The following is a 22426-nucleotide window of genomic DNA, read 5'->3' as shown; positions in this document are numbered from 1 at the left end:
ACTGTGGTCTGCTTTGTACTCTTGGTGATAGGCACTTGTTCTCTGGACTCATCTGCTCGCTGTAGTCCATCTCTGGCTGCTGCAATATCACAGAGTTTTACCGCAGAAGCGCTTCCCTCTCACAGTTTGTTCCAGCAGTCCCCTGTGTCAGCAGCACGCATAGAGGGGGAAGCGCGAGTTTCCATTTCCGGATTTCACGCTGGCTTTCTGAGGAAAGTGGCTTTTTTTTGCGTGGGGGAGGGGGGTGCTGGCCTCAGTGCTCAACCAGCAGAAGTTCATCTCCGTTCCACCAAAGGCTTACTGAATTGCGGTCAAGGGGGTTTATGTACCGTGTGTTTTTTACTTTCTCAATTTCACCAGTCAGACCTCCTCTAAAATGGCGTACATAGAAAAGTTGCGGCTAGCAGCTAGCACTGCCGACACTCTCTCCTCTGTGGAGTTTCAAGGGGAAAGTGTAGCCTTCTAGAGGTTTGCAGGAAGAAGACAGACTAAGTCAACTTTCTCATTTTAATGATAATGACTTTCTCTTTTGTCATTTTTTAAGAAATAAAAAGAATGAAACAAATGTCTTTAAAAAAAAAAAAGGTCCCAAACTATTGGAATGGAAGGAAAAAGAGATAGTAAGGAGCATTTATTTCAATCTGAAAAGCCAAAAAAGTGAAAAGTGAAATGAAACTGTTGGGAAAGTAATTACAGATAAGGTAAATGGACACAAAGCAGAATGGCAATTGTGGGCTCCCGATTACGCCCTGTCACCTCGACGCACGCTCAGAGCAAATGACTCAACGGGAACACGTGCTTCTAGACACCGTTTCATTTAGAAAGGAGATTCACTTTTGAGTCTTTGTGTTCCATGGTCACTTCTGCACAAGGCTGAACAGTACAGAGACTCAGGAAACTAGGAAATCTGAAATCATAGCTGTATGGTAACATAGCATACATTGAGACAGGACAGAGCCCCCTGTGTCTTGTATTAAACTCGCAGGACTGCATTCATAGCCTCTAAGTGCAGCGTGATGTCATGTACTGTGGATGAAAAGTGTCCGACGCAACCCTTCGTGGGCGCCTATTTCTGTTCACTCCTCGCTTGCGGTGGACCGTGAACGGTTTCATTTTCCATGCGTCTGTCAGCTTAAATGAGCAAAGGATTCTGGGTGGACGGAGGCACCCTCTTGGCCTTCCGCTGACCTCCTGCCCTCTGCCTGTTCTGAGACAGCCGGAGATGTTGACAATGTCCCACAGTTTGCGGCAGACAATGTGAAACACTGTGTAATGCTCAACTTCATGCTGCACAATGAGACCGTTAAAACTGCCATTTCATTATTAGATTGCGCCACAATTGGCTGATTCAAAAAATTATTTCTGGAATCGAGCCGGCCAAAGAGATAAGTGGCATCAGCTCATAGGGCTGTGGGAAATTGGAAGGGTGATTCAAGTGGCTTGAGTGGGCCGTGTATTTTAATTACATTTCTCCTAACAAAGTTAGCTGAGGATATTGGGCAGATTCAAATATCACGGTTATAAAATTTCCACTGAGAAGACTGTGGAGGCCACGGCCTCTGATGAATGGAACAGTCTGTCACAAGGCAGGGGCGACTACGGCCTGTGCTCCTGCAGGAAAACGTTCCCAGAGCTGCCCTGTCGAGCCTGATCCGCCCGCTCCGGAAGCCTACGTTTCCCAGGTGCCTCGTACACCTCACTGCTCTGGAATGTTCTGTTGTTCCTACACGTCACCTCTAGTCTGAATCGCGTCTGTCTGTGTAGTGCCTCCAAACCCAAGAGTGGAGTGTGTGTTTGTGCGCGAGAGAGTACATGCGTGCCAGAGAAAAAAAGAAAGAGAGAGAGAGGACCAGAAAGTCGAAAGGAGGGCTGAACAAGAAAAACTGACGCTTGTCTCCAGAAAATACAGTATAATTGTAAGTTTTACAGTTTGTTGTTTGTAAGAATCAGCCAGTGCGTCTGAGGTGGAGGGGCTATATTAAAATATAACTTCTAATATGACGATGCCATAAATAATTGATGTCATGTCAAGTGTACATCAAACCCATTCCGTGCGTATTTGGCTGAGTTATTCTTTTTCTTTTCATCTAGTGCAGCACAACATCTTTGAGGTCATATTGTAACTTGAGCTGGCCATCCACTTCACCTACACAAAAAATTATTTAAATAAATAAATAAAAAACAAACAAACAAACAAAAAAAAAACACAATACTTACTCCAAATGAAATATATCAAAGACCCATGTACTGGGCTCTGAATGTAAATCTCACTATCTTGCATTCAGTTTTTTGTTTTGTACCTGATTACTACAGAGCTGGGTAGAGGCTAATATCACGCCATTAGCAGGAAGTGCCTCAGAGAAACTATTCTATGTGACGGGCAATTTCAAGGTTGGCTAGGTCTGCCAGTACCCCTGTTGTCACATGGTATATGAAGGAAAAAAACAAAAACAGCAATGACTCAGCTGACACCTTCACCTTAATTTATATATTAGGGACAGCTTAAAAAAATATATAAATAAAAAATAAAAACACATGCATATATATATATATATATATATATAGCCTACATATATAATATGTATTGAATTGTAGACGATGATCTCTTTTTTTGTCAATCGGAGAAATGTAAAACCCATCTGAATAATTTTACATCCTTACACATTAATCCAAGAGTCTTCTGCATTAATGTAATTACATTATCTGAGGGCATTGAGTGTCCTGTGAAAGTGGGACAGTTAATGCCTTCCTCTTGTTCCCGCCCTCTGTGACAATGGGAATAATTAAGGTGGAGCTGAGTGAAATTAGCTACAGACACATTGGGAAGGAGTGGCCTGCGTATACTGTGTGGGTGGAGCCTCCTTTTTTCGTGAGGGGGAGGATCAAACGGGCTGATGACTTGCGCGAGTCAGCCTGCTGTCCGGCACTAAACCCCACCCCTAATCCCCTCTCTCACCGTGAGCAAGACATTAGGAAGGGGCGAGGCAAGCCGGAGAGGGGAGGGGAGGTTGCCACAGCAACGTTCCTCTCTGTCAGAGTCAATCAGCGTCCCCCAGCTCCGGTCGTGGCCCCCCCTCCTCCACGTTCACAATCCATGAAAGGGCCCGCACGGGTCTATAATGCCCCTTAAACACAGAGCTGGCCCTCTGTCGAGATAAATCATTCATTGTCCTGATAATCCTGCCTCGGTCAAACCGATAATTCTTCCATTTCAGCTGTTTCCGTATTAGCCTTGTGTCACGAGCAGGAGGGCTTATCTTTCTTTCGCTGGTTTTCTGACACATTACTCCAATTGTGGGGTGACCTCCGAACGACTCATAGTTAGGAAACAATTCTCATTATCATCAAAATAAGTCCATTAGGGTTCCTCTGACCACTACCTATTTTCTCTATTGTAGAAACCTTGCTTTTTTTTGGCCAACAGGAGTGCAGCACTGCCCTAATTCACTATTGGTTTTCCAGTTTCATTAGCAGCTCAGAGTGAGGACACGGCCTAGTTGGGGAAAACACAGGAGACAGAGACCGGCTGGAGGTGCTCAGGTGAGCCGGTCTGCTGTGCCGAGGCGCGTTTCCAGGCCTGGACGCGGCACCGGAGGACTGAGCACCGTCACCACACTGGCGACGGCTCCAGTGGGGAAAGGCAAAACCCAGTCATCCATTTAAACAGATGGAGCTCGCTCAGTTGAGCTGAGGCTGGTGAATGCACACAGTGGGGTTGGCAGTTGCTTCCCATCATGCCTGAGGTGCCAGGCAGCTCCTTGGGAAACCGCCTCAGTGGAACTTGGGGGGGGGAAAGAAGAGTGACAAGCCAGCAGGACTGCCGTAGGCCCAGCTCCCTGCAACACTTTGAGCTATTCTGGCTGCGTGGGGCATGTAACAACTTGAACAACCTGTTCTAATCAGTCTGCTTCTCCCATATCGTGAAGTTACAGTTTTAAAGCTAGAGTTACAGTTTTGCATAACTGATGATTGAAAATTGTGATTTTGGCAGCTGCTCCTGTTCAACTGCAGGTTCATGGGGCAGTTGCTGGGATCTCTGATGGGCACAAAGACCCTCCACTTCAGTCAAAGGCTGCAGTCCACAATGGAGGGATTACTGGCTTCTGTTCTGCCTGACTGGGGAGTAATGGACACCTGGATACTGGGTCTAAGAGTGGGAGAGAGGCTGGAAACCAGACTGATCAGGTGACACGCTGATGGCAGGTGGTAGGGGGGAAGGGGCGGAGTCTACACTGGGGCCACAGGGCTTCCGGGGCGAAGTTGGACAGCCCCCCACCCCCGTGAGGCGAAGGCCACATACAAAATGGCACAATGACTAATTATCCTGATAGCAGACTGGACGCTGATGAATTGGACCCGGTATCAGAGAAGTGGGGGTAAAGTAGGTCTGCCTGGAGTCGTTTGGGGACGTCAGTATTTATAGGTCGGGCGGCGCCTGTGTTGGGGAGGCGACTGACAGCTGTTCACGCTTTCTGTCAGTACTGGGACAGATATTCGCACGTTTGGCACCGCGGGACCCCGCCATGCTCTTGGCGGGGTGTAACGGGGGCGACGAGATGGAGCGGGGGTGCGAACGTGTCGCGAAGGACCCCCCGGGTGAGGCCGTGTTGGCACCCGGGGTCACCAAACAAAAAAAAAAAAAAAACAGGAAGCAGAGACACACAGGAGCCAGAGTGGCGGCTATCAACCGGAACGGTTCGTGTTCCTGAGTCTTTGCCGCAAACCGCTCTGTCGATAAAACGGCAGGTCTGACTCACTCGATCGAGCCCCGCCTCCCCAGCAGTTACTGCATAGCGTGTGGAACAAAGCGAGCGTTCAACGTGTTCCAACGTCCGTAGCTGCACGTTACGGAATCTGACCACAAATATGCCACTGGCTAAATATAAACCCCAGCCTTTAGTCATCCCCACCCCCCCCCCCAAAAAAATAAAATACAGGGTGGATAGAAGGCACTAAGCCTGACAGAGCTCCGCGAATTGACTGGCAGGATCGAGACAATCCCGAGAACGGTAAATATTTGCGCCATTAACTGTACTGAGGGCGCAAAATACGGAATCATATTAGAACTGCAGCTGTGATTGCGGCACGGTTATTTTCGCCACCGAAGGCAGCCATCTTCCGTTGTAATTACCGGAGCTGGCGCACAGCTTGGCTCCGGGCCACGGCAAACAAGGGAGGCCCTATTAAAAGCAGACTGGTGAGGCATCCTTAGGAGGGGCACCGCGCTGTGACAGCCCCGCTGCCGCCGCGGATGTGCCAGTGTGACCGCGGAAAAAAAAAAAAAGCCCATGGAAGCAATAAAGCACGTTTGACTCGCCCCTGTCAGGATAAAAAAACTGACATCTCGCTGCACTGGAGGTAACTGCCATTTACCTCTGCCTGGCTGTGTCGGAAGAAAAACACAGGAGGGTTACAGCTTTTGTCTTTTTACAGATGAAAACAGAAACCACGTTCGTTGTTCCCATACCTTTACGTGAAAATGAGTCTGTGCAAAATATGTTGCTATTCAATGAACTGTATCTTTAAAACAGACCTCAACAGAATTGGTCGCAACATATGCTGTGTTTAATTTCATAAGGTGCCTGGCCTCCCCGCCTTTTTAAGCAACAGCACATGTAATCTAATTTTGTGCTGAGATGAAAGTCATTATTTAAAATTCAATTCTGGGCCCAGGTGAACACGGCGTTGCTCTGGAGAGACTCTCCTTGGATGTCACCTCTTTTGGAATCTGTGACAGGCTTAACAAACAAAAGCCGTATGTCGTGCGTACGGACGGGAGAAAACATCGTCACAGCTTTGGCTGGGCGATGCAGAGATGCAGCCATATCGAAAAGCCTTTGGCACACGATCAGCTGAGAGGGGAAAAGAAAGGAGAGAAACAACGACCCGATTATAATTGTACTTCACAGAATTCCGTCTCGCGGCGATAGACGCAAGGTTACAAAGCGAGTGCGTCTCCGATCGGCCAGAGAGAGAGAGCAGAGCGGAGTGGAGATTTTCTACGTCACGCAAAACCGGCGAGGGGCGGAGCGCAAGTTCTGCGCGGACGTGCTGGACGTGTTGCGGTTCGCCTCGAACGTGACCGGTAGGGGCGTTGTCCCCGGCAGCCGGGGCCCCCGGGTTGGGGACGGACAGGATGCAAGGGGGGGGGAGAGACAGGAAGGAGCGTCGATGACATTCCAGCCCGCCGGGCCGGAAACAGACGGCCCCGTCCCACCGCGTGGCGGCTGACCCCCCGTCCAGCGAGGCCTTCAACCGGCCGACCTTTCCAGGAACTGCGGTTAAAAATGAAAACGGATGTCATGGCCGCTTTGCAGGATGGAAAACAACTCAGGACCTGTTTTATTCCATGACTCTTCTGTACGGGAAAAGGTAAAGCAGCGCTTTGCCGTCCGCGGGTACTTTCCACCATCCCCTGTGCAACAGGGCTGTAACTCTTTGTGAAAGGCTCTGGGATGCTCCGGGGCGGCGGTGCAGCTGTGTGTAGCTGTGGCAGATTGTTTCCGAGCGTAATCCCTCTGAAAGTGTCGCGCTGTGACAACTTTCGCTTCTTCAGAGAATCTGAAGAGGCAGCGAGGAGTAATGAAACTCATCACTCGCCTGACTCATTCCACAGCTTAAATCTAGCTTTCGCTCGAGAAACAGAAAAAGGAAAACCTAAGAGGGACTACTTCGTCTTTGGTAATAGGACACAAGAGATAATTACGCTAGTGTTGGAAAATGGAAAAAATCACGCCACATTTAAATCAGGGAGGTCTAGCCTAGCGGGCTAGCAGGCAGGGATATTGCTTTGTTGGAATGAAAAAACCAGAAGAATGAAGTTTAGCGCTCAGATATTAGACACAGCAGCGGCTCCTCTCTCCTAAACGGACGACACCATTTGGGGAGGGTGGGCTGATTGGGGGAGTGTCCTGGCAAGCTTGGCGGGCGTGGCCAGGGGAAGTGGGTGCTGTATTCAGATGCCACTTTTCACAGCACAAACGTAAGTGTGGCCCTGAGCTCTTTAGGAGAACCCGTGCTGGGGGTCTAAGAGCTGCCTTAGCCGCTGCATTGTGCTGTCAGTCTCCATCGAGCCCCAGAGCTCTGAGACGAGCCGGGTCTCCTCACAGCTGACCCCGACTCTCAGCAGGCAATTTGCCTGCGCAAACAAGAGGGGGATAAACAAGAAGGGGACACCTGATGGAAATCAACCAATACCGCGGCGCTCAGTGATGACAGCCAGATGTAGCGAGGTGTCAGATGAGGACATTACGGTATGAAACACTGAACTGCAATGCCTTCATATATCAAACATTCCCTTTCCTATTCTTCTAAAGTGCTGGGCTTGGACTGATAATATGAAGTCTTCATCTCTGAGCTACTGAAGCACTATGCTGTTTCTTGCAAGGAGCAGCGGGTCCTGTTCAGGGTCATAAGCAGGCCGTGTTTACTGTGCAATGTTTTAAGATCATGAGATGGAGTAAATGCAGCCTATGACGATGATGATTAGGATCAGGGTTATGGTTATTGTTATTAATATTATCTGTAGCAATAGTAGTAATAGCAGCAGCAGCACTTAGAAGCAGCAGTAGCACTAGCAGTAGTAATCCCGCCTGAACAACACATCCGACAGGTTCAATTATCTGGACTCACAAAGGGCTTAAATGGGTAGAAGCCTTCCTGCAGCGCACATTAAGTGAACTTAGTCTCTGAACGTTGACAGACACTGTAGCAGAACAAGCAACGGTTTGGTCTACAGCACCATCTCTCAGGACAAACAGCAACCAGTCTAGTCCACATGCGATGATAATGATGGCGATTGTTGGTGTGGAAGACGAAAATGAAATAACTGTGATGATGACGATGGCAACGAAGGCACCTTGCACTGCTCTCCTCAGCAATATCAGTGTCCCCAGAGCTAACGCTACCTGCAAGCATCCCCAATTTTCACCCTAGCAACACACTGCAACTTCTCCAAAATTTCAAAGAGAAAATATCGATACTAAAAAGCAGGTATCCGAGCTGTAATAACCTGCTGGGCAGACCGGTTTGGATCTAATCGAGAGGACACGATTTGCAGCGATGCACTGAGGCGGCATCCTAAAGAACTGAACAGCTTCTACGGCCTCATCAATTTCACTGGCAGCGTGCAGAGCGGAGCTCTCGCCCTTTAAAAAAATATCCTGCGCGCTGGCTGCCCGGGCGCACTTTATCTTACTGTACTAAATGGACTCCCGTCCGGCTATCTTTCATAAGCACCTTGCTTATAAGGCGCCCGATCGTTCGGTCAGGTCTCTAATGAATAAATCAGGTCCGAGGCTGAGGAAGAGAAGCCAGGGCGTCTGAACTGCCGGGTCGGCAGTCTGGCGCTCTCGTCTTTGAAATAACGGTGGTGGTGTGGCGGACGTGGGCCCGGCCTGGCTTGGAATTCGGCCATAAGCGCTGGGTGCTGGTCGAGGCCTACCCCTGAGGCCTGAGAAGAGAAGCCTGCTGCCTTAAGCAGCTTAAAGAAAGAGGCAGAGATACTTAGAGCAGTCCGGAGGCATAATCACCATATTCTGCTGAGGCCAGTAACTTCAAAAATATGAATTAAACTTCCATTTTGCATTATTACTTCGACCATTCCCGTCCCCTCCGCACATTCCAAATTGTTATCACAGTGCGCGCAACGCATCTGCGAAAGCCATGTTAAATCATTTATCTATTTGCTTAGCCGCCAAGCACAACCAGAGAAACACGGCCTGATTTTTTGTTTTGCATATTATCCATTTATACAGCTGTGTATTTACATAAGCGTAAAAAGTACCTTGCCCTGAGGTGCAACCGGGGTGTCCCATCTGGGATTAAGATTTGCAGAATTCCGCTTAGCGGTCCCACGCACATTTCACACGCAACCGCCGACCGCTGTGTCGCCGTGCGGTCCCGTGGGTGGGCTCTGAACACAACAGAGCGCGCGGCGGCTGCCCGCGAATCGCTGCCCAGAACAGAAGATCAAGGATAGCGGCGCAAAGGCGTGCAGAATGCTAAAATAACGCTTGTGTGACTTGGCTTGCTTCTAGCGGCGCCGTGTCGGAAAAATAAATAAGGACGCGGCGAAGGCCTTAAAGAGACGTCAACTCATTAGCTGTCGAAGCGGCGCACACAAACGTGAACCGAGCTTCCTGACGTACCTGCCCCCCTCCGTCAATTAGCCACAACCGACAAAGCGACCATCTGGCGACGTCCAAACATTTGGGGGGGGGGAACACGCTCGGAATTCAGCAACTGTTGTGAGATCGGCTGCAGCTGGTAAAAATCAGGCTTGACGGCTCTTTTCTGCTTCTTATGGGAGCGTGTGGGCCAGACGCAGAACGCTCGGCGCTGGGTTTGAATCTCGAGACCAATCGGCCTGCCGTGCCACCCCGTCCAGAAGTCCTCACGGGGTCACGGACCCTCCAGCGCTCGCCCGGAGATCAGAGGTTAAACATTTAGATAAGATTTCATCTGACTCAAAACTGCTTTTTGCTAACGGGACATTCCAGGCAAATAGCCCTTGCTTGCAGGTTGGAGGTAATGAAAGTGCTTTTCAGCCAGACGCATATTTCCAGCCGGGTGAAAAATGATAGGATCTCACTGCTCTGATAATCTAGCTCTTTGGCGCTATGTTAGCCTTGAGATCTGAGAGCAGCTCTTTGGAACTGTGAATGAAAAGTGAGCTTTTCTGACTGAGGAGCGATGCAGCCAAGGGGGAGAAAAGAATGTGGTAGGTCTGAGGAAAAAGTCAGGTGAATTCAAACAACATAATCCAGAGAGCTACGGCAGAAGCAGAACAACACACCCTGTCACTCTCCAGAACTCATTTTCACAAATGTGTTTCTGAACAAAGTCAAACCTGCTGTTCAAACAATTTATCTGAATATGGGTGCCTGTCGTCCCCAAAACAGAGTGCCTTCAGACACAAGCGAACAACCACTAAGAATAAACACAAAGCAGTTACACAACAAACTTCCAGAAACAGATTACAAAAGGAAATCCCAGAACATGTGCACATGTAGCCGAGAACAGAAGGTGAGTAATAGGTGATGCAATATGAGACAGCAAACAGAAGCAAGCAAACCTACGGCAAGCCCTTCTAACATTTAATAGCTTCGCTTGACTATCCATAATTACATTTTAGATATCTACAAATGCATTTTGACTAGTCATAATTACAATGTGACCAGTCAGAATGATAATTACAAATATCTGCAATAATACTCTGGCTAGTAAGAATGATAATTCAAGTTATCTGTAAATACATCTTGACTAGTCAAAATACCTTTTAAGATATCTATAATGACATCACAGATATTGTTATTCGACTCGTCACACATACCAAATGATAATTAAAGCTATCTGTAATTCTGTTTTGACGAGAGAAAATGATTTTCACAGATGTGAGTTACAATTATTCCTAGTCAAATATGCTGTGCCTGACGTGACTCTGATGAAAGGCTTTGCAATGGATTATGAGTCTGTAGGCTGTATTTACTGTTTGAACTGGACTTGATGGTTGTTCATTAGGCTGTCGATTTCAGGAGTTAACATACTTGGTGAAGCCGGTGTAATAAGCAAACTGCATTGCATTCGTTAGCTAATTGGCTACCGAGGAAAAAGCAGAACATGCACTTGCGGACCCGAGTCTTGTGTGAACGGCGAGGACCCGGTACTTACCCATGGCCACAGTGCGCTTTGAATGGGTCAAATGTGAGCTGAACCTGTGTTCAGCATCCCATGTCGAACCCGAGTTTGGTGTGTGAAAGTGTGAAAGCCTGGAGATTGGAGGGGAATTTCAAATGCACCATCTTCTGCTGCCTTCAGTGTGTGTGCTTTTGGCTGAATTGTGATTCCTGAACCTGCCTTTGGAGCTGTCTTAACTAAGTCTTGGGGAATATATTGGGCATATATCCCTTGCAGAAATGAGGAACAAATGACCTCATAGCCTCACAAGCAAACAAAGCAGATGACTTTCAGAGTGCCAAAAGTTCCTGTAATGCCATGCAAACTGTAAGAAATGTGTACGGCACTGATCGGAAAGAATCTGCAACAATGTACATACACTTGATCAGTTTATAACAATCAGAATGGCTATGCCTGGCTCCTTTTATTGGATAAGTTCAGTACGAATAGAGCAGGCTATACTAACTACCGTGTGAGCAATGGTCCCAGACAAACACTTATCCAATATTGCAATATCATGTCCCAAGCAAATACAAAGAGCTTTTTACAAATGTGTTTATTTTATGATATGATCTCATCAGACCTACAATCTACACCTGTTTCCCAGTATCCTACAGAAGAGTATTAGAAATCACACAGCTTCATTACCATAATGCTTAACAGTATTTGTAATGCTAGAAGTCTTAATAACCAAAACAAACAAGGGAAATATACACAGCTGGTTCTTTCAGAATAATTTGCCCAACAAAACTAATGTACCAAGCACTCTGCAGTCTCCTGTAACGTGGGATGATTCTATTGCTACATCATCATTTATGATAAACAATCCTCATTTTGCCTGAAGCGACTGTACAGAACATCCTTGCAGGCCTCTAAGATTTTCCATTAAAGTAATTCATGACTTATTACATATAGCCTAGCTGCTTATAGAAATGATGCATTCTGGGGAGGCTTTTTCCTCTCAATGACAGCAAGTGCATATAAATCCCCCGGTAAATATTTTACTATCTCTGTTAACAATGTCTTTCGCGTACAGAGACTCAAGCCTTCAGTACTGAGAATAGCAAGCTACGGCTACCATTGTCTATGGCTCAACCACAAGCAGCGTTATTTCAAAACCGTGTGCCTCCTCGGAGTCTGTGAAAACGGTGATGCAGCTACAGCCTTTCACGCAGCTTGGCTCCATGTGGCATGATCAACATTACACCAAAGACGAGAGAAAGGACAATGATGTAGGTCTCGACAAACGACACATCTGGCAGTTATACTGTTATAGCATCTCAGATTTAAGCAGTGACAGTTGTTGCAGCCTTTGGTGTTTGGTTCCAGGGGTTAAAAGGCTAATTTAACAGCACAATAAAATTTTGCAAGCCAATGTAAATAAGTGCAATGACATCATTATCTATAACCTGTGAAATGTGAGTGGGTGTGTGTGGGGGGGAGGGGGGGCAGGCAGGGGAGAGGTCTTCATCCATAGCTTGAATATATTCCCCCCACCCTCACCCCTTACCCTCTGAGCTCTGTGCAGACATAAGGAGTCGTTCAGGCCTTTAAAGATGGAGGAAGATGAAAAGTATTCGGGAGCGGAGCCGGCCGCGGTCGTTCGCCTCCCCAGATCGCGGATTGGCAGTTCAAAGTGAGGGGAGTTCAAAGCTTTAACAGAGGAACATTCAAATGGGCTGCAGCAATGGAGGGATGCAGGCTGGGCTGCAGACGCTCTTTCATGCAGGCACAAAATAAAAAATAAAAAATAAACAAAATAAAAAACTGCTTAAAGTTTTCCTCCATCCACCATATTAGGTACTCAAAGCTAATGGTTTTAAGATGACTCGCGTTGATTTAAAGTGACAAACTACGCAGATCAAGTGATTACATGGAGATGAGTAAGGGGAAGGCCGGGTTTGCACGCGACATTTAAATCACAAATAATTCATAATTCAATACTGAACTGCAGACGCCCCGATCCGGTTGGAGTTACACAGCTTAAACGGCCTCACACATCACGGATTAAAAGGATTATGAAGAGTTTCCTTGAGGTGGTTCAGTTTGAACAGCTCAAAACAGCAAAAAAGTTGCACCACGCCCAGGAATCAAACACACAACCCTGTAGTTACGAATCCTGTGAACGAGCCACCGCACGCAACGCTGCGCGTTATGGAACTGCGATCTCTAGCGCGGACGAACGTCAGCACGGTCTCTGACATCCTCCTCTTTCTTCCGCGCAGCACCCCGTTTCTCTGGCGGGACCGTTCTCATCGCGCGGCGTTCTCCCCCGTGCTGGCACAATGGCTCTTTCTAATACGCGGTGATCAATGGCATTTCAGCACCGTTACATTCCTGCTCATCAAAGAGCTGGAGGTGGGCGGGAACCGGAGTCACGGATCTCCGCTTCCTTGGTGGGAATTTCTGAACAAAGACTCGACGGGAAATATAAGAAGGTATTCAGACACCGTCGTTATTTTTTTTATTCCTATTGAAAACGCACCGATGGGAGATTAAGTTCACCGGTCCCTGTTATTTTCACCGAGAAAAACCCTTTTGCCGACAGTCTTTCCCTGTCATTATTGTGCCGTTCTTTCACATAACACGCCATTGTCATTCCCTCTTTGAGAGCTTCTTCCAATGAGAGCACAAACAACTGTACTTAGCGCAAGTTTCTATGACCCGGTTTGGGAGAGTTAGTATTACACTCTACAGATTTAGTAACTTGACCTTCACGTGACCTTTAAGATAAAAGAAAAAGACGACAATTCCAGCTTTATTTAAATAAATGATTGTGCATGACTCACGCTTACGAAATACACTGCATTCCATTATAGCGCACAGAGCCTTTCACTATTCTGTACCACCGCCCTGCCCAGCGCCGTTTCTTTGACGCCGCTGGCTAATTTCCACCCGGCCACCGCACGATGTCGATTAACCGGCTTTGCGATTCGCCACACGGACGCACTCCTGCGTTGCGTGTGCCGCGCGACCCGGGCGCTGGGAACACGTGCAGAGCCCCGGCAATCCGTCCGGGGGGGATTTTTTCACCGCGCTCTGGACGCGGGTCCTTCTGCTGAGTCACGAGCGATCAACTCTCGAGGAGCTGAAAATAGACGGCGGGGCAGCTGAGCTGCAAAGCCCGAGCTCTGGCCATACGTGTTTGACTGGCTTTGGAGTCAGATGCGGTCATTAGTGTGAATTAGCTTTTTGGAAGCCACCTGATTCAGCAGTCCCTGTCTTTGTAGTGGGTCAGCACAGAGCTGAACAGGGAGGCTTTAGGGACTGCAAAGTCAACTACTATTACAATGACACCGGCCCTCGAAACAGCTCCAACGCTGCCAGCTGCGGGGTCGCGTACCGACCGCACGTTCACAGGGAAAGCACCAGCCACATGCAAATTCACAAAACATACAGGACAGCTGAAAGTTACTTGCCACTAAAAATATAAAGGAACTAAATCTCACTAAACGTACCCCCTACCAGCCACAGATTTCCAGCAAACACAGTGCTAGCTCAGCTCTGTAATATTAACAGGGCTTGTCCACAGGGACTCTTCATGATTCTATTGATCGTCTGTACTTCTGCTGGTACAGTCAACACCTTTAGGGTGTGAAAGTCTTTCCCCACCATGTCTTTTCTCATCATTTAAGGAGGGATGTATCAATATTTCTGAATCAATACAATGCAATAAAACATAAAGACGGACATTGATGCTAACAAGCCTGAAAGTCACCAGGTCTGAAGAGAACCTCTACTCAGGTTCTCAGTGAGCTCTTGCTACCTGATGTTCCCCTTCGGAGCATGCCAGAGCTATCTGGAAGTATTCGGAGAACACTGGTTACTTTCCCCATAAAAATATAGGCCTTGCAACCGATTCACTGAGGGAACGCATTATTAAACATTTAAAAACCCAGTCACAGCCTGTTCAACTGCCCTCAGACCCACTTCAATCAGTCCTACAGATAAAAACCTGAGTCACAGAGAGACGGCAGAGGCGTTTGTACGTGGGCGTGTGTGTTTGCGTGCGTGTGTGTGTGTGACTGCGTGCGTGCGTGCGTGTGGGAGTCTGACCTTGAGCTTGTCGAAGCGCTCGCTCAGCGAGGACACCTGGTGCTCCCGGTGGCGGCCCACCAGCTTGCAGAGGGCGCAGATGAGCTGGTCGTCCACCACGCAGTACATGTTCACCTTCTCGTTCTCGTGCTCCAGGCAGGTGAGCCCGCGCAGGTGGGCGTCGGGCACGGGCTCCACCAGCCGGTGCCCGGTGAAGGGCTTCTTGTTGGGGTGGGTGGCGCGCAGGCATCGGTCGCAGTACGACACCTCGCAGGTGACGCAGGTCTTGACCGCCTCCCGCGGCGGGTCCTGCTCGCAGAACTGGCAGCCCACGCGCTGCTCCAGCGACATGGCGTAGGCGGGGCTTCCTCGCGCGGTGGTACCTCCTCCGCTGCTGTGGGGGCGCTGCGGGCGCCGGCTCTCGCTCGGGGAGTTGGGGCCGCTCAGGGAGGCCTTCTGGAAACGGTCAATGATGTTCTGCAGCGTCACATTGCGCTTCAGCCCCTCCAGGCCGCGGTGGTTCAGCGTGATGACGTAGCGGCAGGTGGGGCACTGGAAGGCGGAGATGGACTCGATGGGCTCGTTGGTGGAGCAGTGGGACACCAGGATGCGGTGGGCGCAGTTGAAGCACAGGCTGTGGGCGCAGGGCAAGAGCAGAGGGTCTTCAAACAATTCCAGGCAGATTGGGCAGGTCAGCTCCGACTCCAGTGTGTCCATCTTCAGTTGAACCGAACTAGAGACGACATCAAATCCCACAGAAGCTGGTAAAATACCTGCAGAGCAACACAGGCCAGCCAGTGAGAATGACAGCCAAAAGCATGTATAAACCTCACTCACATTAAATAACACAACTTCCTTTAAGGGAAATTACACCATGAGTGTATTAACAACACTCCCCCTTTGATCAGCATAGCTCCCCCAAAAAGTGTATTCCTAACATGATTAAGATTTAGCATTGCTGCCGCGAGTTTTCAGGGCAGTGAATTTGCATAATCTTCCATTACGATTGGAACAAATTACATTCCAGCGTGGGAAAAGTGCTCCACAAATGACTTGTACCGCTATTATTGTATTATCAAGACATCCACAAAACTCCCAGCCAATGATACAGAATAAAGCCAAATCTTCTGATAGCGAACCGATAGCAGAGATGCAGAAAAAGCAACTCTGACGTGCTTATGCAGCGGTTTCAGGGCCCGAATTAGCAGTCACGATTTCCCCTGTAAGTGCAAAACAGCGGGAAGGCACGGGGCTGAGACAGGACAAGTGATCTCCTGCAGCTGGCTGCTGTTATGACTTCAGAGAGCATATTGATATTTTCAGAAGACAAATTCGAGATCAGAGGCAGCAGAGATTTTCTCAGTCTGCCAGACCTGCTCCGGCGTCTCCAAAGTCAGAAAGCGGGTCTATTCTCTGCCCACGTAGCGGAGAGCGAGGCGCTGAAGAACTCGGAGAAGCATCACGGGGCACGTTTGAGACACGGCCGGTTTATGTAATGTGCGGGCGTGTGTGCTTTCTTTTACTGGAGGCTGGTATGGACTGGGGCAATCAGACACGGGCTGCTTTAGACAGTGCAGGCACACAGACTGGTCACAAACAGGCTGAAGTAGCCTGAGGCAGCCAGACACGGAAGGAGTGATTAAAAGCAGACTGTTTTAGTCGACGCAGGCAGATGCGCTGGTTTAGTTTTACATACTAGCCGGCACAGGCAGACAGGCACAGATGCACATCTGCACACACTAGCTTCATCTAGGACAGTCCAGTTCAGACAGGGACTATCAGGAATGAGTGATTAAAAAAGCAGATGGTTTAAGCCGACACAGGCAGACAGGCTGGTATAGATGGCACATACACGCATACGCACACACTAGTTGCATCTAGGACAGTCCAGTCTAGACTGGGACAGCCCGACAGGCTGATTCAGACTGAGGCAGCCAGGCACAGAACAGGCTGGTTCAGATGACAGAGGCACGCGCGCGCGCACACACACACACACTCACACACACAGTAGTTTCAACTCTGACAGTCCAGTTTAGACTGGGACAGCCCGACAGGCAGATTCAGACTGGGACAGCCAACAGACCGGTGTAGACCACAGGAGTCAGACACAGACTAGGCGAGACAGACACAGTTTGGATTACATGTCCCAGGCTGTCTGCTTTAAACGGGACAGACAGTGTTGGGCTGCAGTAGATGACGTGTGAGAAGCAGGGGGCCCTGGCTGGTCTCCAGCTCCATGCCTCGGGGGAGGGGGGGGGGGGGGGCATGTCTTACGCGTCCTTTCAAGAGCAAGAGAGGTTTTCCCTTAACAGGGAAAAAGGAAAACACTCAATTTCCGTCCCTGCTTAATTATTTTAACTAGTTAACTGCAATGCACCAAAGCCCTCTGTTTATAAGAATCAATTCCTCAAGATTTTGAAGCTACTCCGATCACAGGTCAGAATCATGTCTGACTGCTAAAGACCCAAATCACATATGGTGCCAGTACGGAAAAACACTCCCCTCATGAAGTTACGGCCAGTAAATAATGAGCAGCCGTGCGATGCGGTGGCCTCCAAAACAAAATCCCATCAACCGATGCAAACTGCCATTTTGAGTTTCATTTACCCATTCCTTTTAGCAAACAAAGTTACCAGCACGAAACAAGGGCATTAAAATTGATGACCCCGATTAATGCGATTCCATTAAGATTTCTCATCCTTGCGTGAAAAGTGCATTTCTCCTTCGGCTCTTCGGCGCACCCGCATGTATCTTTTTATCGATCTAGCCGAGCATCGCTTGACATTTAAAGGGCTTCTTGGCTTGGGAGCCACACATAGCAATCATGGCTCAGTGATACCACCTGAGACATCGCCTTCCATAAACAGGCTCTGGTCAAATTACGATGTCTTTAATCCGGCGTACTGCTCTCTATGTAACGATCGGCGTAAAAGCAAAACCCTATTCATCTACAATCAGAATACGCTGGAACTAAATCTATATTCTTCTGTTGTTACTTAACCTTAATTAACTGTTGGTAGCAGAATGAAAACCTCTGAGTACCGGTATTTTACTTTACTAAATCAAAAAACTTTATACGGTCTACTCGCTTAAATACACCAGGTCCAAAACGTTAGCTTCCAAGAAGGACGCCGCCCTGACCTTGAAGCCGTATCATTAGAGTTCCAAATATGTACTCTGCAGGTGAAAGTAGGTTCAGCAGATTATTGGAAAAATAAATGACCGTATCGTGAATAGATTAAACTATATAGATTTATTTTATCAGCTCAAAAAGTCAAGTGGTTTCCGGACTCAATTCTGATTCCCGTAGCTGAGAGGGCATTATCACCGAGGCCTGTGGCATCGAGAGCAGAGACTGTTATCTTAAAGCCGATGGGAACATAAGGAGGTGAGACCGTGTGCCGGCGCCCGGTCTGTGCAGCGTCTGCGTCTGCGACTGAGACTGTGTCTGCGTCTGCGTCTGCATCTGCGGCTGAGACTGTGTCTGTGTCTGTGACTGTGTCTGCGTTTGAGACTGAATCTGAGAATGAGACTGTGTCTGTATCTGCATCTGAGACTGTGTTGACGACTGAGACTGCGTCTGAGACTGTGTCTGCATCTGAGACTGCATCTAAGACTGAATCTGCATCTCTGAGACTGCGTCTGCATCTGCGTCTGAGACTGAATCTGTGTCTCTGAGACTGTGTCTGTATCTGCGTCTGAGACCGCGTCTGAGACTAAATCTGTGTCTCTGCGACTGAGACTGCATCTGAGAGTGAGACTGTGTCTGAGACTCAGCCGCCCAGGTGAGGAGGCAAAAGGCCAACTATTCAGCACAAGGGCCACTTCCATCCAATCAATAATTTAGTGGCGCAGCAAACCCTGCCTGGCTCAGTGGGCTGCACACTAGCTAATGGGGCCGGAAAATAAACTCACATAAATCATCTGGAGGAAAGGTGTTCTGAAAGGTTGTTTAAAACGGTGTTTAGCCTTCCCCCACAGCCGCTGGAGATGCGCATGACGGTTTCCGAAATCAGTCGGCGGGGAAACTAAATTTGGAGGTGGCTGCTTCAAATGTTTCACGGTTGAGCGTTAATGGACCTTTTAGGTCCGTCCGTCAGATTGGCAGGCCTGCGATAATTAGCACAAAAAGGGCAACTCGGGGGGGGGGGGGGAGCAGACACACCTCTCCGAAACCTGTGACAAAAAGCAGTGCCAAAACGTATTAGGCTAATTGGTCCCAATCTTTCCATATTGACTTTACAGGCGCTGTGTTAGGTGCCAATCTGTAGGGCAAACCAATCCCGGCGAGAGAGTGAAAAAAAAGAAAAAAAAGGCCGCGGTTCTGAAACAATAGGCAATGTTGTTCGGTTTGGTTTCTTTATTTAAACACAAAGTAAATCCCCGAGGGATTAGCGCTCACCACGCCGCCGCCGCTGGGCTTAAACAGAAACGTGCGTCACGACATCATGTGGCATTTCTGAAACAATGACAATTAGCCTCGTCCAAACAATGGCAGGGAAAAGTGGCAGTCCGTAGAACAGTCATTTTTAGACCAGTTACAGAAGGACCCCGTTCCATGTCGCGCTGGCGAAAGCACACGCAGACATTTGAGGTTAAATCTGGGTCTTGGATTCCCTCTCAGAGACAAGGATGGCTTCCAGATCAGAAATGCGCAAAAGCTCAGCTTAGCCACCTCTAAACCCCAATTATAGCAAATCAGAGTAAGGCGTTTCTGTACGCCAATGAGAAATAGTTCCTGCTTGACACCCTTGAAGACGTTAATCTGTTTTTTAATTCCAAATGTTTCTATGCCAAGCTCTTACAATCACGCCAAAGACATTCTCTTTGCAGTTAAATCAAATTAGAATAATGATGTTGAATGACACTGGTACTAATGGTGGTGAGAGAAAGAAATTAATAAAAATTGCACCACCCAAAACATCAAGTCAACAGGAAAGGGTTCTGATGACCGAAGCATCGGCCTGCTGTGAGCGGTTCGCTCCTGGGTCTCTGCTGAAAGCCTTCGCCCGATTCACACAGACCAGAGCCTGGCATCTGCAGGACTCGGTATCTCCCTCTCCCACACTCAGCTGTTCAGATTACTCTGTGGCAGGTTTCAAAGCGCACTCGGCCGCAGCTATTAGCGTCTCTCCCACAGCGGCGGGCCCCGGCGCTTCAGCCGAGACGTTTATACACTGTCAGCAGGCTGTGAACGGGGAAGGAGGGGAGTCCAGTTTGCCCTTTCACAGGTAGCAGTGGGAGAGAGAGCGGCTTTCAGGACCTCAGACAGAAGGGAGATCGCAGCTCCCGCTGCCCCTAACCGAGCCCTGCCCGCTTATGTTCGGTGCCTGTTTACTCAGAGTCAGCTGTCGCACTGCAAACTCCCTCTCTAACATTCTGCAACGTTAAATTCAGAATTAGATGAGACGCATATTGCATTAGGTCACATTCAATTATGTCAAAGAGCCAAGCCAGTGATATTATTTCTCCTGAGTCAGAGTACGCTCTAAAAAAAAAAACACTGTTTCGAAAATTTGCCTTTGGGGCAGCTGAGTGACTTGGGCATGTGGGTGCTATAGGCGACAGTTCAGGTGAAGCCTGGGTTTTGTCATTAGCTCACCATGGGTAGAAGTCCACAGGGAAGGGACACATCCAGACCTATCCCATCAGGAGTAGGGTGGGCCTGAGTCAGCCACAGTTTCTCTGGCTAATGCTTCATTAGATCCTCTCAAAAACATGCCAGCTGCCAAAGGCTACCACCAGTTGTCAACGAGAGATATGCCTCTTTTTCAGCAGCTGTTAGCTGTCCTGTAGTACTGTGTGGACTCTAGAATGGAAAATAACCAATGGCGTGCATGCAAGTGCATTGGAGGGGTATTGAGTTCCAGTACTTTTTGCATGTGGTGTAAGCGGCCCAGCTGCAACACAAGAAGCACGTGGCAATCTAAACTGGGGTGGATGTTTTCTTTTAAAATGCCTGCAGGTCATAAGAAAACATGCTACAGGGACATTTGAATCCCAGCTGTCCTTAACAGCCTTTGCTTTTAAATGTGAATGCAGCGGTTTCCAAAGTTATCCTATTCACATGCCAATGTTACAACCTGAAAAAACATCTGACATCACAGTTGCACTGTAACGGCTGTGGGAACAAATATTTTCTTATAAGGACGGTAATCTAATCTGCAGTGAAGGTCACTGGAGGTTCAAGGGTCGCTGGCTTTTTTTCCCAACTCAAGTCTTAAATCTGTAAATGGAGCTGTGGATTCAATGCGAACTCAGCTGCTGTTCCAGGTGTCAGTCAAAGGTGTGTCAGTCAAAGGCTATGGAGGGATCATCAAAGCCCTCAGGATTGTGGCTATCCAAGAATAGGAGCGGACGTCAATGTCAACAGCAAATAAACAGGAAAAAACGATAAGGCACAGGTCAACCTGTAGCTGTCGAGGAAGGTTCTTCATGTCTGGATGAATCCTTTCCCTCATTGCCCGAGACAGCTAAGGGCCTGTGGCCCATGTGCGAGCCCATGTGCGCTAATTTGTGGTGGTTCAGAGGATGTGACCCTGGCGCTAGGAGAAACCAGGACCAGATGTGTTACGGGAGGGAGGGCAGCCACGGCAGACGATGCAAACACACAGAGACAACATGACCTGACCTTCGTAAAAACGCTACCTTCACCTGAAGAACTCCCTGGTGCTCTCTCTCTCTATATAGAAGTAATATAGGCTACATAATGTTCGATCCCATCTCTGTTCAGCCTGTCCACAATTCTTGTTTGTCCTCTCTTTGCCTTTGATAAACTCAATGACAACAGGGACGTAAAGATGGCCAATACGAAGGCCACTATATGAAGAAGAGGATGGTCACGGACAATGATCGAATAATGGGGGTTTTCAGCCGATACCAATAAAATAATAACCGAAGTGGCCGATAACTAGTTAATATTTTGTACAGTGAATTGTTTTTATTCCCAATGACAAAATGACAACAGAAAGCAAAATCAATGTGCAAAAATCATAACATTTATTTTCTTTTTATGGGCCCACATGTTTGTGGTGTTATTTGACTTTGCTGTTTTAGATACCATGCTTATTACCACATTGCAGTTGTCACAGTGCCACCCCCGACACTGCTTGTTTAGCTCGAGTCCACCCTGCACTTAGATATTGTTCAGTCAAAGTAATCATTGGGTTATGTCTATACTTAGAATATAAATTTCTAATTTCTCTAAATACATAATAGGACTGCTACTTAACTTAAACAGAGGAAATAATCGAGTAATACAGCCCAAGTAATTGTTACAAGTGACCATTATGTAAATAGCACCACCACAACGTATGCTTTCATTTCTCTCTCTCCTTTTGAGTGTGTGTTTGTGTGTGCGTGTGTCAGTGTGTGCGCCGAAACTGCTAAAAGATGTTTTCATTACCAATGGGACTTCGCATGATGTGAATGTGTTGCTAACAATACTGGTAAGCAAAGCTCTTCTAAATTCAGTGTGCTTCGCCACAATACTGAGCCAACACAAGTCCTTTTCGCTGTAAGCATTTATGGCTCGTTTAATTACTGTACATGATACAGTATTTTATTCCTTACAGCGCAAAGCTCGGTCTCGGTGATTTCAACCCGTGTGAAATTTGCAAGCAGTAACTGCAGCAGTCAGGGAAGGGGAGGGGTGTGTACCCACACAGAGAGGCTCGGGCTCCTTTGTAGTGCAGTGAGTCATCTTTAGCGCTGC

At 48.1% G+C, this 22426-nt stretch overlaps 1 protein-coding gene across 8 annotated transcripts in view; it reads right to left on the bottom strand.

Moving 5' to 3' along the window:
* The window catches only part of mid2 (midline 2), a 155699-nt gene that overhangs the window by 37268 nt on the left and 96005 nt on the right, over positions 1-22426 (bottom strand). For 5 of the 8 annotated variants that reach the window (XM_064328160.1, XM_064328166.1, XM_064328164.1 and 2 more), the window contains one exon: positions 14734-15485. In XM_064328160.1, the coding sequence (XP_064184230.1) occupies positions 14734-15429 (696 nt within the window). In that variant the 5' untranslated portion in view covers positions 15430-15485. The remainder of the gene's footprint in view (positions 1-14733; positions 15486-22426) is intronic. The other 3 variants (XM_064328163.1, XM_064328167.1, XM_064328165.1) reach the window with 1 other exon arrangement.

Source organism: Anguilla rostrata, chromosome 3 (assembly GCF_018555375.3).
Source record: "Anguilla rostrata isolate EN2019 chromosome 3, ASM1855537v3, whole genome shotgun sequence".
In the NCBI taxonomy this organism is placed as follows: Eukaryota; Metazoa; Chordata; class Actinopteri; order Anguilliformes; family Anguillidae; genus Anguilla; species Anguilla rostrata.
The sequence above is the reverse complement of the archived record's forward strand: the minus strand, read 5'-3'. Positions and strand labels throughout refer to the sequence as shown.